The following is an 18,197-nucleotide window of genomic DNA, read 5'->3' as shown; positions in this document are numbered from 1 at the left end:
CCAGCAACCATTTCCTTTTATTCTGACAGCACTACAGCCAAATGAGTAATTTCATTCTGCATGTAATTGCATTATATTCTTCAACACCAGGGGGATTGAATTTGATAGACTTAAAAAAACACAGGCACGGTTATTGTGATATACGATTGAAACACCCACAGTGCACCAACATCATGGTGCCTGCTATCTTAAATTGTTTCAGCATCTGGCTCGTGCAAACCACACTGTTCATTGGCTGGCGTCTGTGCAAGGGGCTAGTATCATGTTTGGCTAGCTCCAGTTCAAATGAATGTGCAACCGTTCAAAGCTGAGGTGCTCTGTGGCTGGAGCAGGTGCTGACAGCTGTGCAGGAAATGAATCTGCTCTGGGTAACGTTGAATAAAATGGAAGAGTGCAGGCTTCAAGGCTTTTTTGGATGATCCACTAGAGGCCTTGATGGAGGAAATGGGAAGAAGGAGTGATGTCCAGCATCCGGGGGGGGGGGCCTCCGGATACCCCGTCCAAAGGCAGTGCGAGCAGACAGCTTTGGAGCTCAATGACTGGAGTCAAACCCCGAGGTTTTGGACGCAGTGCTGCAACAAGTTGAATGATCTCGCACAAGGTCAGTGAATGTCACACCCTACCAACTTCCCAACAACCCTCACAAACTGCTCATTCACTACATACCGATCATTCCCCTACCAACAATCTATGAATCAAGATTCATACCAGAAGTTGATATATTACACCACTGCCTCAAGCACTGGGAACCACTACGAGACTCGCATCCACAACTTTCTCACGCACTGCGAGCTGTTCAACCAGAACAGCTTCATCACTCGGATTGCATGGCACTCAGTGACTCACTCCCCTCTCTCAGGCAGGACAAGGTGGCTCACGGCTAGAGGAAGCAGGAGGTATCCAGAGGAGACATGTGCTCGCCTGTTCTAGGTGCCAGCTCGCCTGATGAGGTCGCACACAAGTTACATGGCAGATTATTTGATTGGGAACTCCGATGGGGCAGCCTTCAGAAATAGACTGGTGTAAATACACCATGAGAGGCTTGGTGCATTGGGAAGGCTTCCAGAAGGTTGTATATGTTTAAAATCAAGGAGGAAGAGGAGTCCCATACCAACTTTGTCTCAGACGTTCTGCAGAGCTTGAAGCCCATGCTGTCGGGGGATGGTGGACCCTGTCAAACCCACTTCTGGACTCAATGATGGTGCAACATCGGATGGCCAAAGTCTCAGCTTCCACTGCAGCACAGGTTGCTTCTGCCTGGGGTCTGGGAAGGCAGTGGCGTAGTGGTATTGTCACTGGATTAGCAATCCAGAGCGCCAGGGTAATACTCTGGGGTACCAAGTTCAAATCCCGCCACGGCAGGTGGTGAAATTTGACTTCAATAAAAATCTGGAATTAAAAGTCTAATGATGACCTTTGCTGATTTTCTTAAAAAAACACCTGGGCCGGGATTCTCCCCTACCCGGCAGGGCGGGGGTCTATGCGGGATGGAGTGGCGTGAACCACTCCGGCGTCGGGCCTCCCCAAAGATGCGGATTTTTCCGGAGTGGCTCCTGCTCCGCCAGCCAGCGCAAACAGCCTTTGGCGCCCAGCCAGGCGGGGCTGAAAGGCCTTCGCCGGCCGGCGGAAGTCCGCGCATGCGCCGGAGCATCAGCGGCTGCTGGCGTCATACCGGCGCATGCGCAGCGGAGGGGGTTCAATTCCACCCCCACCATGGTGAAGGCCATGGCGGGACCGAAGAAAAAGAGTGCCCCCATGGCGCAGGCCCGCCCGGGGGGTCGGAGAATTCCGCCCCCGTTCACTAATATCCTTCAGTGAAGGAAATTTGCCATCCTTACCCCGTCTGGACTACATGTGACTCCAGACCCACACAGCAATATGGTTCACTCTTAATTGCCCCCCACTGAAATGGCATAGCAGGGCAATTAGGGATGGGCAACAAATGTTGGCCCAGCCAGCGGTGCCCACATCCCAGGAACACATTTTTTAAAAGTCTAAATGTAGCAGTGGGAGCTGAGACTGCTGTCGTCATGATCCTGGATTACATACTCTTGCAGAGGTCACAGCAGTTCAGCAACCTGTCCTCCAATAGTTTGCTAGCATTGCTGCGGCACTACGCCTGAATCTCGGCAGCCTTCTACTCTCCATTGCTGTAGCACTGTGTAGGAGCACCAGGACTGAGAAAGATACAAGGGAGACAAGTCCTAAGGGATTGCACAAAGTGATTACCTGACCTATGTAAGGAATAATTAAATTTATGAATTTGGTTTGGAATGTTGAATTTGTGGTGGCTTTTATTGCACTGTGGCAAAATGATCAGGCAGGGTACTGATTTCTGAACACTCTGGACAGACATGGCTTCCTCCTCCCCCTTCCAGTGGCCTGCCCTGCTCTGCGCGCCCGCTGCTGATTCTGTGATGGTGAGTGACAGAGGAAAGGGAAGGTGTGGGATTGTTGCTGAATGAGGAACTGGGATTGCGGTTATGGTGAATGGGGAAATTGATGGTATTGGTGAATGGGGAATTAAGGTTGCGGTCAATGGTGTTACCTGTGGATGAGGTTTTGATGGACGACCTGACCAGAAAGGAGCTGTCTTAGGTTACCTCCTTGCATCCTCTTTCTCCTCCTTCTCCTGAACTGACCATTTAGCCTGTGGCAAGGGCTGTCACTCCACCCCCACAGCCCCCATATTGATAATTGCTATGCTGAACACAGAACAGCAGACTGCCACAGAATGGAGGCATAATTACTACTGTCAGGACACCAGGCCATTGACCTGCTTGATTCTCAGTCTATGGTCACACACCAACTGGATGTTGAGGGAGTAGAATCTCTTTTGTTTCCGAGATAGGGCAGAGTTGACATGCGGTACACAGACTGCCTTGCGTGTGTGGTCAATAGCATTCGGCACCATGAGGAAACCTGCATTCGTGATGGGACCACATACTTTCTCTGCCTGCCTTTCTCTGGGCTACTGATCACAAACCCACTCAAGTCGACTCTGCCGTTGCACCTCTCTCACACTCCTCAACTACCTCGTACACCAGCTCTGCAGCAGATGCCACAACCTGGAAACCAAGATAGAGGCCATATTCTCAGCTTACGCTCAGGTCGCAGCAGACCAGCTGCGGAACACCGCCAAACAGATGATACAATGATACTACGCCACCTAAATGCACACCAAGAACAGGAAGCTTGAGAAACTCGGCATCACCACCGGCATGAACCAAGCCACCCTCGGTACCACAGTAGAAAACAATATAGGCAAATCTATTGTCAACTTGTCGGACTACACCCTTCAATCAGACGAAATCAAAGTCCTCAGCAGAGGGCTCAATTTCTGCACCACCACCAAAATGGACCCATCAGTCTCGCGGCAGACACGGAGGAATTCATTAGGCGAATGAGGCTCCGGGAGTTTTTCCACAGACCACAAGAGGCTGACAGCGAACCCAATGAGTCAACCAATGAACCGGAACAGCAGACCGAGAGATCCGCGGTGCAGCAATTGAAGAGGAAAGAGTCGAATTGGACCCCTCCGGAAGGCTGCTGCCCCAGACTCGACATATATGCTCAAGCTGTCAGGAGTCGCGTCAGTGCCAGATTCATCAGTCGCATTCACAAGACAGCCCCGAACATCACCCAAGCACAACGCAGCGCCATCCGCACTCAGGGCCAATCACAACATCATCGTCAAACCAGCAAAGGAGGGGCCACCGTCATGCTGAACAGAACGGACTACTGCAAAGAAGTGTACCGACAACTCAACAACCAGGAACACTGCAGACAATTACCCGCAGATCCGACCAAGGAACACACCCGCCAACTCAATGGACTGATCAAGACCTTGGATCCAGACCTTCAGAGCACCCTACGTGCTCTCATCCCACGTACTCCCCGCGTTGGAGATCTCTACTGCCTCCCAAAAATACACAATGCCAAAACACCAGGCCGTCCTATCGTATCAGGCAATGGGACCCTGTGTGAGAACCTCCCTGGCTACATCGAGGGCATCTTAAAACCCATCGTAAAAGGAACGCCCAGCTTCTGTCGCGACACGACGGACTTCCGAGAGAAACTCAGCAACCATGGACCAGCTGAACTAGGAACATTCCTCGTCACAATGGACGTCTCAGCACTCTACACAAGCATGATGGCGGCATTGCTGCAACAGCCTCAGTACTCAACACTGACAACTGCCAATCTCCAGACGCAATTCTGCAACTAATCTGCTTCATTCTGGATCTCAACATCTTCACCTTCGACAACAAGTTCTTCATCCAGATGCACGGAACAGCCATGGGGACCAAATTCGCACCTCAATATGCCAACATTTTCATGCACAGCTTTGAACAAGACGTCCTCACCGCACAGGACCTTCAACCGACGTTATACACCAGATACATCAATGACATTTTTTTCACTTGGACCCACAGCGAAGAATCACTGAAACGACTACACAATGACATCAATAAGTTCCATCCCACTATCAGACTCACCATGGTCTACTCTTCAAAATCGGTTGCATACTTGAACACACTCATCTCCATCAAGGATGGTCACCTCAGCACTTCGCTTTACCGCAAGCCCACGGATAACCTCACGATGCTCCACTTCTCCAGCTTCCACCCTAAACACATTAAAGAAGCCATCCCCTATGGACAAGCCCTCCGTATACACAGGATCTGCTCAGACGAGGAGGAGAGTAACAGACATCTACAGATGCTGAAAGATGCCCTTGTACGAACAGGATATGGCGCTCGACTCATCAATCGACAGTTCCAACGCGCCACAGCGAAAAACTGCACCGACCTCCTCAGAAGACAAACACGGGACACAAACAACAGAGTACCCTTTGTTGTCCAGTACTTCCCCGGAGCGGAGAAACTACGACATCTTCTTTACAGCCTTCAACACGTCATCGATGACGATGAACATCTTGCCAAGGTCATCCCCACATCCCCACTGCTTGCCTTCAAACAACCGCGCAACCTCAACAAAAAACATTGTTTGCAGCCTTCAGAACAGCGACTACAACAACACACAACCCTGCCATGGCAATCTCTGCAAGACATGCCAAATCATCGAGATGGGTACCACCATTACATGTAAGAACACCACCACCAAGTACGCGGTACATACTCGTGCGACACGGCCAACGTTGTCTACCTCATACGCTGCAGGAAAGAATGTCCCGAAGCATGGTACATTGGTGAGACCATGCAGACGCTGCGACAACAGATGAACAGACATCGTGCGACAATCGCCAGGCAGGAATGTGCCCTTCCAGTCAGGGAACACTTCAGCAGGTAAGGGCTCTGATTCAGCCTCTGATCTCCCAGTAAGGGTTCTCCAAGGCGGCCTTCAGGATGCGCGACAATGCAAATCGCCGAGCAGAAACTTGTGGCCAAGTTCCGCACACGAGTACGGCCTCAACTGGGACCTTGGATTCATGTCGCATTACATTCATCCCCCCCCCCACAATCTGGACTGGGCTTGCGAAATCGTACCAACTGTCCTGGCTTGAGACAATTCACACCTCTTTAACCTGGGGTTACCCCTATCTCTGGATCTGTAAAGACTTAATTACCTGCAAATGCTCGCATTCAAAGCATTGTCTTGCATCTTTGACTTTGTCTATATATATGTTGCTGGAACATACCTCTTCATTCCCCTGAGGAAGGAGCAGTGCTCCGAAAGCTAGTGATTTGAAACAAACCTGTTGGACTTTAACCTGGTGTTGTAAGACTTCTTACTGTGCCCACCCCAGTCCAAAGCCAGCATATCCACATCATGCCTTGTTCTGGCAAGAGAGTGAAATGGAGCTCGCTCTCAATGAAGACAGAAGGGCACTTCCCACAGAAGTCACTTCCCACAGGCAACAGTGGACAGCAAACCGCAAGATTTTGCAAATATCTCTGGACTGAGGCTGGAAGTAACCCGATGCATTAACGTTCATCGGTGTTGTCTCCTTTGGAGCCACTGGCAGAATGACCCTTGTCTGCTCTGGGGTTACATTTATGGCTGCAGCACATGGCAGATTTCAGTAAGGATGTCCGAACATAAGTGCAAACATTTCACACACTGTTCCTCGCTGAGGGTCAGGCAGGCGATTGCTTTTTGAGCACTTGTATATTTCCTCCTCCCTCTTTCAGCAGCTTGTCCTGCTCCACGAGACCTCTGCTGATTCTCCAAGTATTACTGAATTCATAGGGGAATGCCTGCTACTGCACCCATGTCTGGGAACAACTGGTTTATGGGGAGATGTTGAAGTCAGTAGTAAGTCCTCTAGCACTTGCCACATCACTCCCTGTAAACATTTGCCACTTTTAAATGAGTAAGAAGTCTTACAACACCAGGTTAAAGTCCAATCGGTTTGTTTGGAATCATTAGCTTTCGGAGCGCAGCTCCTTCAGCTAGTGATTCGAAACAAACTTGTTGGACTTTCACCTGGTGTTGTAAGACTTCTTACTGTACCCACCCCAGTCCAATGCCAGCATCGCCACATCATCACTTTTAAACAACAATAGCAAGCACCAAACACTTGCAGAATCAAAGTAACTGCCAGAAGAAATCAACCAGCAAATAACGTGGAAGTAATTGACAGACCCTTTAAATAGCATTGGTGGGGGTTGGCACGGTGGGGGTTGGCTCTATCTGCTAACATCTGCTCAGCTGTGCATGTTTAAGACAGAGTATTCACTGGACTGTTCAGCTCTGAAGCGGCACAGCTGGTGTGAAGTCAGCATTGCACACTGTGAGAAGTCATGATCTGTCCATTCATTGCACGCCCCCTAATACCCTCACCACCATGGGACCCAGCACGACTCGCTACACCAGATGGCACCCTTGGCGTCCAAACAGGATCTCGGATTCCAATTTTGTGCTGTTTCATCCATGGGCACAACCTGCAAGTTAGACCCAGAAATCCACCTATTCTACCAAGTCAGGCTGTGCTCAGATCTCCTGCCGGACTGATTAGAACACGGACAAACTTAAAGGGGGAGGGGGGGCCAAGGAAAGTGACAAACTCTCACCATGAATTCAATTATGAAAATTGGAGCTTCAACTCATTTAACGATCATTCTCACACACACACACACACACATTGGCCTATTTAACAATTTATAATTAAGGAAGCTTTTCAGTTTTAATGTGATTCATTCTGGTGCTGTTAAAATGCATTAAATGAAACATCCTCTGAGGGAACTTAGTCTCTTCACATGAAACACCAAAAAAATGACCCTTTGTCCAGCTGCCACTGAAAACCTGGTCAAAATCTGAAGAGCGCCTTTGAGCATTGCAGCTATTAAATTGTCACTTTGGAATTAGATTCCCCCCCCACCGCCAAACTTTGTCAAATAATTAGCACTCCCTTCGCAAAGATTGCATCAGACATTCCAATTGAAGCAGTTTTCAGATTCCGTCGTGGTTTGAACCCGATTGTTTTTTGCGCTGTGTGGTTTCAGCCTCGCTGCATGTGTAAAACACATAAAGACCAGTTCTGCCCAGCCAATGGGAGACAGCGTTTTAAAGGAAGCAGAGCTCAGGAAGTTGTGGGCGCAAAGTCTGGGATTTTCCAACCATTCATTTCAATGTGTGGAAAATTACTGAGGTGGAAGGAGAGTAAAAGGACCTATAACTGTGACACCATCTCTTTAACCAGTAATAATGGTGGAGCAAAAGGAAATTGAAGTGATGCTTGACAAAGAAATATTGGCAGAGCTTTGGTGGAAAAGGTTGGTGGCATCGGGCTTAATTGGTTAATTTTGCACAAGGCATGTTAGGCCAGAAGGTTTCCTTCTATGCTGTAAGTTTCTATAGACTGCATTTTATGGGGAGGGATATTCTCCGGGAGAATATACATCTGGGAGGAAGTTCCACTGTGGAGAGGTACCAGGCCATCTGATTGGCTGTTAGCTTGTTGTCCCAGCAGCGCCAGCTTTGAATGGTGGCTACTGCTGGGGCTACGGGCAGTCCACAAGAAGAAGAGGTGTCAAAGCCCAGACTGCAAGGTAAGTCTGGCTGGCAGTCCCCAGCGAGAACTATGAATACGGGTGGGTGGGGCTCCAGGTTTGAGAGGCTGGGGCAGTTGGGGGTGGGTTGGGAGGGTGGCAAACAAAAGGGTGGGTATGATCTTGGGTGAGAGTCACATGTGAATCCCACCCTCCTGAGAAGGTTTTAAAGCATTTTTCCGTTCCTTGCCTGACATCAGCCCATACACGGAAAGTATAAAAGCTGTCAGGTTACCCTCTGCCTTTACCTTCCCCTGCCAAAAGTAAATAGTAATGGAGACAGAATAAGGCCCTTAAGGGGTTCAGGCGGTGTTAGAGGGATGGTGGCTGTGTGCTGGGTAATGGCGGCCCTCCTGGCCCTGGGCGCCCTGTGTCAGGCTGAACCCATCAAGTTTGTGGACTGCGGTTCTAAAGCAGAAAACATTATAGTGGAGATAACGCCATGCCCCCCTCTGCCATGTGTTCTTCATAAAGGGCAAACATACAGTGTGAGCATCACTTTTACCAGCACAACTTCGAGTCAGACAAGTCAGGCTGAGGTTTATGGTATCCTAGCTGGAATTCCAATTCTCTTTCATATTCCTAACACTGATGGTTGCAAATCTGGGATTCAGTGCCCCATCCAGAAGATGAAGAAGTATAGCTACATCAATTCATTACCAATAAAGAGTGAATGCCCATCAGTTGAATTGGTGGTTAAATGGGAGCTGATGGATGACACTAAAAACTTCATCTTCTGCTGGAAGATCCCAGAGTGGAATATTAACTGCAATAGTAGTTTGGATAATGCGTTCAGCTGCACGATGGGAAATTAAAACGGACTTCTTTGGAGTGGAGATTTTTTTCATATTTTTTTACAGAATCTTGTACTTTGGAGCACAATTTTGAGATGAACATTGTGACCTGGCTTTGGCTTTAATACTAAGATTGTTCTTTGTACATTAACCTGACTGGCTCAATAACATCCAGCTTTATGGTTCAAAAATGCTTCCTTTAATCAGTTGGCTTAATGCTTAACCATTGACATGGTTACAATTAGACTACTGGAAAGATTTCATCGTTGTATAAACTGAGGGCAAAAAGTAAATTTGATATTTAACTTCATCTGTTCTACATTTGGCTCCAGTTTTTTCTCATCAGTTTAATTTGTCCCTAATAAGAACAGCAGCAAAAAAAAGGCCATTTTCTGCTGTAACCTGCCATCTGTAATTAACTTCAAATTTTATTTTAGGGAGATAATTGGTTCCATTTATAGACATGCATCTGCAAGACTGAGTTTGTCTGCTGTAACATAGCACATAGCAGGGTGACCAGTGTGATTTGCTGATGCTGGGGAGTAATTTTGTGTTAATAGTTTTGATGTATTTTTCTGCCTTTTCTCCTCACTGAGAATCAGCACAAGCAGAATCAATTTGATGGCCAAGAGCCGGTGCAGACTCAATGGGCCGAATGGCCTCCTTCTGCACTGTAAATTCTATGATATCTATGGCTTTGTGGAGCCCTGTCTCTGGTCTCTAATTAGAAGCTTGCGACCAGGGGTGGACTGGCCAACCCAAGAGGGCTCAGGATTCTTTGGGTTCCTTCTGGGAAAAGGGATAAAAATGCAGGCATTCCCAAGTAGGGCGACATGGTAAATACCTCAATTTCCCAGCTGACCAGTCTGTCCCAGATTGCCAACCTTTGCGGCAATGGCAGCACGGTGGCACAGTGGTTAGCACTGGGAACTCGAGTTCAATTCCGGCCTTAGGTGACTGTCTGTGTGGAGGTTGCACTTTCTCCCCGTATCCATGTGGGTTTCCTCCGTGTGCTCCAGTTTGCTTCCACAGTCCAAAGATGTGCAGGTTAGGTGGATTGGCCATGTTAAATTGACCCTTAGGGCGCGATTCAGGGAACTCAAGTTAACGCCGAGAAATACCCCACTATCCAACGGCACTTGCCTTTGTTTTTGGCCTCGGGCAGTTTCTCCCCACCAAGGTCGCACCCGGAGGGATTTCCTCGCCGTAAGGGTAATTTAAATATAAGAGAGATCCAAATCGTTGCAGGTGGAGCGAGTCAGGTGACACGCGATCAGCCCGGCGCGGAGGCAGATTTGAAGCTCGTGTGCGATTCACCCGCCCGGATCCACGTCGGGCACAACGGGATCGCTGAATCGCGCCCTTAGTATCCAACGATTAGGTTGAGTTATGGGGATAGGGAGGGGGAGTGGGTCTAGGCTCTTTCGGCGGGTAGGTGCAGACTTGATGGGCTGAATGGCCTCCTTCTGCACTGCGGGGATTCTATGAAATTCTATGAAACTATGATCTGCACTCGTTTGATATTTTACGGAGAATATTATCAAAAAGTCCTCAAGATTTCTAAGTGGGATTTCCCCTTGTTCTGGCAAGGTTGTCAATTTTCAAAATTCCAGTCAGTTTTCTTTTTGCTTGAAATGGCAATCAGTTTCTCCCCACCCCCAATCGATTGATTCAGGTACTTTCCATTTCTTTGTTATTCACGCGGCTGGGAAATGACTGGTCAACGTCCAGTATACTCGCTGAAACACTGCAGAGTGGTTTTGCTGGTTTTATTATTGGAATGATCTCACCACTGAGTGAGAATTTCTACAGGAAGAGAATTAAACGAATTCAAATAAAAGTGGAACATTTCCTTCCCTTCCAGTTCTGTCCTGAACCAGGCAAATATTGTTTATTGAAACAGTGGGGCAAAAAAAATAGGGGCATAGATTTAGGGTTAGTGCCAGCAGTGAAATGCAAAGGTTAGAAGGTTTCATTCTGTACTAAGCGTCATTAGAATATGGATTGCATTACTACAAGTAGCGACTGAAGCCATTTAAATCAGGACATTTAAAAGGAATTTGATAAATACTTGAAGGAAGAAACACATTGAAATGAAGCAGGATAGCTGCTAATATTACCAGAGGTCACAGGAGTCAGATGGTCATCTCCTGTATTAAGATGGGGCACGCCTCTGAAGAAATGTGGACCATAGAAAAATTATGGTGCAGAAAGAGGCCATTCAGCCTACCGTGTCTCCGCCAGCCAAAAATAAAACTAGCCGCTTATTTTAATTCCACTTTCCAGCACCTGGTCTGTGGCCTTGCAGGTTCCAGCACTTTGGATGCAGATCCAGGTTCCTTTTAAATGAGCTGAGCTCTTCAGCTTCAACCGCCATCTTAGGCAATGAATTTCACACCCCCGCCACCCTTTGGGCGAAAGAGTCATTCCTCATGACCCCTCTAATTCTTCTACCAATCGCCTAAAATCCGTGCCCCCTGGTAATTCCCTCAGCTAGGGGGAAACAAGTCTTTCCTGTCTACCCTGTCTCGATCCCTCATAATTTTGCACACCTCAATTTGGTCATCCCAAAGCCTCCTCTCTTCAAGGGAAAACAACCCCAGCCTTTCCAGTCGCTCCTCATAGCTGCAGTGTCATGGAATTATGAAGAGGAGGTTATTCCCCTCGTGATTTTTATTTTGTGTTTAGAACATGTCCTTGTTTTGGCTATTCCGGCGTGCATGGCGAACACATACTGACGAAGACCAGGCTCTTGTATTGGATTCCAGATTGTGAGTCTCGGGCGACCTTCTCAGTAACAGAGTGCTTGGGACGTAGCTTCAACATAAGAACATAAGAATTAGGAGCAGGAGTAGGCCATCTGGCCCCTCGAGCCTGCTCCGCCATTCAATGAGATCATGGCTGATCTTTTGTGGACTCAGCTCCACTTTCCGGCCCGAACACCATAACCCTTAATCCCTTTATTCTTCAAAAAACTATCTATCTTTACCGTAAAAACATGTAATGAAGGAGCCTCAACTGCTTCACTGGGCAAGGAATTCCATAGATTCACAACCCTTTGGGTGAAGAAGTTCCTCCTAAACTCAGTCCTAAATCTACTTCCCCTTATTTTGAGGCCATGTCCCCTAGTTCTGCTTTCACCCGCCAGTAGAAACACCCTGCCCGCATCTATCCTATCTATTCCCTTCATAATTTTAAATGTTTCTATAAGATCCCCCCTCATCCTTCTAAATTCCAATGAGTACAGTCCCAGTCTACTCAACCTCTCCTCATAATCCAACCCCTTCAGCTCTGGGATTAACCTAGTGAATCTCCTCTGCACACCCTCCAGCGCCAGTACGTCCTTTCTCAAGTAAGGAGACCAAAACTGAACACAATACTCCAGGTGTGGCCGCACTAACACCTTATACAATTGCAACATAACCTCCCTAGTCTTAAACTCCATCCCTCTAGCAATGAAGGACAAAATTCCATTTGCCGCCTTAATCACCTGTTGCACCTGTAAACCAACCTTCTGTGACTCATGCACTAGCACACCCAAGTCTCTCTGCACAGCGGCATGCTTTAATATTTTATCGTTTAAATAATAATCCCGTTTGCTGTTATTCCTACCAAAATGGATAACCTCACATTTGTCAACATTGTATTCCATCTGCCAGACCCTAGCCCATTCATTTAACCTATCCAAATCCCTCTGCAGACTTCCAGTATCCTCTGTACTTTTCGCTTTACCACTCATCTTAGTGTCATCTGCAAACTTGGACACATTGCCCTTGGTCCCCAACTCCAAATCATCTATGTAAATTGTGAACAATTGTGGGCCTAACACGGATCCCTGAGGGACACCACTAGCTACTGATCGCCAACCAGAGAAACACCCATTAATCCCCACTCTTTGCTTTCTATTAATTAACCAATCCTCTATCCATGCTGCTACTTTACCCTTAATGCCATGCATCTTTATCTTATGCAGCAACCTTTTGTGTGGCACCTTGTCAAAGGCTTTCTGGAAATCCAGATATACCACATCCCATTATCTACTGCACTGGTAATGTCACCCGAGTGGAAATCTAACACAGGAGCAGACCATTAATCGTCTAGATTTTTGCGAAAAGCCCCAGTACTTGTATAGTTGATGGCGAGGGCAAGTAAAATAAAAAATGTCCGAACATTCAAAAATTACATTATTTACTTTTAGTCCACCTACACTAACAGAGCCAGCTCAACATATGAGACGTGACAGCCAATTTATCCCAATGGTTTTTTGGGAGGGAGGGTCAGAATTAAAAACTGGAGACTTTTAAAACTAGTGGGGGGGGGGGGTGAGATACAAATTGCACATCATGATTCATATGTTGGCACAGCCTGCCGGATTTTAACTGCGCTCATGGATAGATTTTGATTGAGCTAAAAGCCCTGTCCACAATTGTTCAAAACAGTAACAAAACATGGGAGCAGAAAGTAGATATGTTTGCTCTTTCCCCTGGCTGTTTTCTAAAACAGGGATACCTCATGTTCACTCATGTTTTTCATGTTCCCCATCTACTGGTCTGGTTAGCTCGGTGGAATCCTGCAGAGTGAGTGGGTGAGGTGCTTTTACAGAGATAGAGGAGGGGGGGGTGGTGATCGTGAACGTCAGTAGGATTATGACTTCACATAATTAAAAATGAGGGAAGCTCGGGAGTTACCAGTGCTCATGGAACTCTCTCCCTTCAAAGCATTTCACATTACACTCTGTTAGTTCAGCCATTTTTGCACAAATAAATTACCTGATCCACTAATTTGAACAAAGTTACTTAATTATAACGGCCTTGTCAGGGCAGCACGGTGGTGCAGTGGTTAGCACTGGGACTGCGGTGCTGAGGGCCCAGGTTGAAATCTCAGCCCTTGGTCACTGTCCGTGTGGAGTTTGCAATTCTCACCATGTCTGCATGGGTTTCACCCCCACAACCCAAAAATATGTGCTGGTTAGGTGGATCGGCCATGCTAAATTGCTCCTTAATTGGAAAAAATAAATAATTGGGTATTCTAAATTTTTTTTTTTTTAAACGGCCTTGTCCATTTTTGTCTCCCAAAAAGTTGAAAAGTCACTCATGTCCCCTCTTATCCTTCGACCAAGACGTGACTTTGAGTAAGTAAGTAGGTGTAGATTGTATGTGGCCATTCATATAGCTGTTTATCTCCGATAATTTATATAGGTATTGGACGTGATTAGTAGTCATTAAAGTCAATGAAATAATGTTCTGTTCAATTCAATTTCCTGTCTTACTTATCTTTCTTCTTGTTTACTCACAGGGTTGTGATAAGAAAGCAATGGTTTGGGACATGCGCTCTGGTCAATGTATCCAGTCCTTTGAGACTCATGAGTCTGACATAAACAGTGTTAGGTTAGTGGATTTAATGATTTATTCCGTGAAAGTCTTATTTCGGGCTTGAAACTGCAGGAGCTATTTGTCAACTAATGTTTTTGGTTTCTTTTGAACAAACTGAATCACCTTTGACAACCACAATTGTGCGACATTCAGGGACCTGAGAAAACCTCAACGTATGTTTGCCATGTATGAATAATGATTATGTCCTGCTTGTGGTTCTGTGTGTAACATTGAAGCTATAGTCAGATAACTAAAATATTCAACATTCAGGTTTATAGTGATATACTGGCCTGTTTTAAACATGATACTGACGTACCTTCTCTCACAACAGGTATTTCCCCAGCGGCGATGCTTTTGCCTCTGGTTCAGACGATGCCACAGTAAGTCAACTTTAATCACAGGTCTTAATCATGTTTCCTTTGTGCGATATATAGAAGAGTTTGTTTTGTCAAGAAAGTTCCTGACAAACATGATATGATCAACAAACTGGCAGTGCTGTTTTCTTCGATTCTTTCTGATAAATTTCAATAACTTTTAAGATACAATATAACGCTTATGTTGCACTTTTCTGCTCCCATTGAATGATAATGAATGGACAGTTCTAACTTTCTGTCCTCAAGCAGAGAATTTAAATGATTCCTTTTGAGGCAGCCGTTTTTTTTTTAAAAACACAATCAAACGGATGTTTGTGGTTTCTTGGGAGAAGTTGTTATTCCCATACATGGTGTCAGTCATGGCTCTGTGGTAACATTCTTTCCTCTGAGTAGGAAGGTTGTGGGTTCAAGTCCCACGCCAGGAACTGAATGGTATAATCCAAACTGACGCTTGCAGTGCAGTACTGAGGGAATGCTGCACTGTCGGAGGTGATGCCTTTCAGATTAGGCCGTAATCTAATTTGTCATAAAGAGAAAAGCAAATTCCTGCGGATGCTGGAATCTGAAACGAAAGAGAAAATGCTGGAAAATCTCAGCAAGTCTGGCAGCATCTGTAGGGAGAGAAAAGAGCTAATGTTTTGAGTTCGATGACTCTTTGTCAAAACTGACGCTTTGCCAAAGAGTCATCAGACTCGAAACGTTAGCTCTTTTCCATCCCTACAGATGCTGCCAGACTTGCTGAGATTTTCCAGCACTTTCCCTTTCGTATCTAATTTGTCACCTCAGGTGATGGTGGAAACCCCTGGGCGGGATTCTCCGGACGCCCGCCGGGTCAGAGAATCGCCGGGGGGTGGCGTGAATCCCGCCCCCACCGACTGCCGAATTCTCCGGCGCCGGAGATTTGGCGGGGGCGGGAATCGCGCCACGCCAGTCGGCGGCCGCTCACAGCGGCCCCCCCCCCCCGGCTATTCTCCGACCCGCGATAGGCCGAAGTCCCGCTCGTTCTATGCAGGTCCCGCTGGCGTAAATTGGACTAGGCCCCTTACCGGCGGGACCTGGTGGTGCGGGTGGGCTCCGGGGTCCCCTCTGGTGGCCTGGCCCGCGATCGGGTCCACCGATCCATGGGCGGGCCTGTGCCGTGGGGGCACTCTTTTCCTACGCACTGGCCGTGTAGGCCTCCGCGATGGCCAGCGCGAAGGTGAAACCCCCCCCCCTGCGCATGCGAGGGGATGACGTCAGCAGCCGCTGATGCTCCCGCGCATGCGCGGACCCATGATGGCCGGCGGAGTCCCTTCGGACCCGGCTGGTGCGGCGCCAAAGCCTTCCACGCCGGCCGGCGGGGTGCAAACCACTCCGGCGCCGGCCTAGCCCCTGAAGATGCCGGGACCCCCCGCTCCGCCGGGTACGGGAGAATCCCGCCCCCATGCCACAACTTCAAAAAACCAAGGGAGGTGTCATATTTGTTGCCGCAAAGAGAAACGGTATGGAGGCGCCCACACTCTGGATTCTTGAAAAACATATTGAGAGGTTTATTAAAGATGTTGCTCAATTCAATTACGATGGTAATCTGCTCGAACCCCGCACAAACACTATGCTAATGTCACGTGGCGCAAAACCGGAAGGAATATATTCCCAGATACAAAAACACTCCTCTCTCTTCACTCCATTAGTGCAACAACAACATTTAACATGCATACAACAGATCCCGTGATATGTTATTTCTATACACATATACTATTCAATGGTGGTGGACGTCTATTTCTTTTTGGTAGAATTTGTTGTAAAATTGGGCATTCTTGAACTCAGCTACTATCGACCTCAGAAGTGTCCTCATTCCTTTCTGCAGACGGTACTTCTTGAGTAATTATTTCAGGATCTGTTACTGTCGGCATTGAAAGGTCCTCAGAAACAGAATCTGAATTTGCCATGGTCTCTAGTGTCCATTCCAAAGGATAGCTCTCTAGATCTTCTAACGGTGGAACCTCTTGAGAAGTTTCTGCAAACTCAATAGTGCAACAAGTAACTGATCAGCATGACATCGCCAAACTCTTCCATTATCCCTCTGCACAGTGTATGATATGGAACCTGTCTCTGCTCGGATCATAGCTGGTACCCATTTCTCATTGGTGGTCTAACTGCTAGCACTTCCACTCCCTGGTTGAATACTTGCTTTTTAGAGATTTTCTCCCTTCTTAGCAATTTGTGCTTGTTGTCATTTAACAATCTCTGAAGCATCAGGTGGAATTAACAAATCAAACTGTGTTCGTGGTTTCCTCTTAAACCACATCATTGCCGGTGAACTTTGCTTGGTAGCATGTACATTGTTCCGATAAGATATTAGAAATGTGTTTACTCGACTTGCGGTTGTGGTGATGCAGAGCTAAGCCGCACGTTCGGAGGCTCCTGCTTTTTTCGGACCTTTGGGTCCTTTTAAGGGCCCGTAACAGCGCTGGTCGGACTTTTCCCGGTGTGGGAAGACATCAGCTGCGCCTCTCTGCCAGTGGATGGACTGGACCAGGAGCGGGGCGGTTAAAAAATCGGCTTTGGAGCAGAGAAAGGTGCGAGGGAGGAAGAACAAGATGGCGGCGGTCGGGGAATCGGCAGCCTGGCAGCAGCAAGAGCTGCTCCATCGCTGCTTCAGGGAGTTGAAAGCTGAGCTGCTGGAACCGCTAAAGGCCTCGCTTGACAAGCTCACAGCGACTCAGACGGCCCAGGGGGCAGAGATCCGTGAGGTCCAGCAAAAGGTCTCTGTGAATGAGGATGAAATCCTAGGCCTGGCAGTGAAGGTGGAGTCGCACAAAGCGCTCCACAAGAAATGGGAGGCGAGGATGGAGGAGATGGAGAACCGCTCGCGGCGGAAGAATTTGCGGATCCTGGGCCTCCCGGAGGGGCTGGAGGGTTCGGACTTGGGGGCCTACGTGGTCACGATGCTGAACTCGCTAATGGGAGCGGGGTCCTTCCAAGGGCCCTTGGAGCTGGAGGGGGCCCATCGAGTGTTGGTGAGAAGGCTCAAGCCGAACGAGCTGCCAAGGGCGGTGCTGGTGCGGTTTCACTGCCTCGTTGACCGAGCATGTGTGCTGAGGTGGGCTAAGAAGGAGAGGAGCAGCAGGTGGGAGAATGCGGAGGTCCGAATTTACCAGGACTGGAGTGCGGAGGTGGCGAAAAAGAGGGCTGGTTATAACCGGTCGAAGGCAGTGCTGCACAAGAGAGGAGTGAGGTTTGGCCTGTTACGCCTTTGGGTCACTTATAAAGACCGGCAGTAGTACTTTGACTCCCCGGAAGAGGCTTGGGCCTTTGTCCAGGCAGAGAAGCTGGACTCGGACTGAGGATTGTGGGGGGGGTTGGGCACTGATGTATAGTGTTCGGATGCTCTATTCTCCCTTGCTCTTTTCTGTTGGTTTTTGTTTTTTCTTTCTTGTGGGAAGCTTGGGGGGTGTTTTGTAGGCCCGCTGTGGCGCGAGCCTTCTCTTCCTGCTTTTTGGGTTGAGGGGCGGGGTTTAAGCTGGAGGTGCGGGTTTTTTCCCGTGCTGGAGTCGGAATGGGGGGGGGGGGGGGGGGGGGGGGACTGTGCCGGTCGGGGGGAATGGTGGTTGGGTCACACCGGGGGGGTCGTTGGGGTGGCGGGAGCAGCCGGGGTCAGCA

General features: G+C 48.1%; 2 protein-coding genes across 2 annotated transcripts in view; both read left to right on the top strand.

The window, feature by feature from the left end:
• The window catches only part of gnb5b (guanine nucleotide binding protein (G protein), beta 5b), a 110,927-nt gene that overhangs the window by 68,025 nt on the left and 24,705 nt on the right, over positions 1-18,197 (top strand). The window contains 2 exon segments of the mRNA XM_038813210.1: positions 14,105-14,196; positions 14,513-14,561. Coding sequence (XP_038669138.1) covers positions 14,105-14,196; positions 14,513-14,561 — 141 coding nt within the window.
• On the top strand, positions 8,313-8,977 carry LOC119974392 (NPC intracellular cholesterol transporter 2-like). The gene has a single exon (XM_038813209.1). It carries the CDS (start codon positions 8,336-8,338, stop codon positions 8,828-8,830), a length of 495 nt encoding a protein of 164 aa, XP_038669137.1. The 5' UTR covers positions 8,313-8,335; the 3' UTR covers positions 8,831-8,977.

The sequence above is a fragment of the Scyliorhinus canicula genome, chromosome 12 (assembly GCF_902713615.1).
Source record: "Scyliorhinus canicula chromosome 12, sScyCan1.1, whole genome shotgun sequence".
Classification (NCBI taxonomy): domain Eukaryota; kingdom Metazoa; phylum Chordata; class Chondrichthyes; order Carcharhiniformes; family Scyliorhinidae; genus Scyliorhinus; species Scyliorhinus canicula.
The sequence above is the reverse complement of the archived record's forward strand: the minus strand, read 5'-3'. Positions and strand labels throughout refer to the sequence as shown.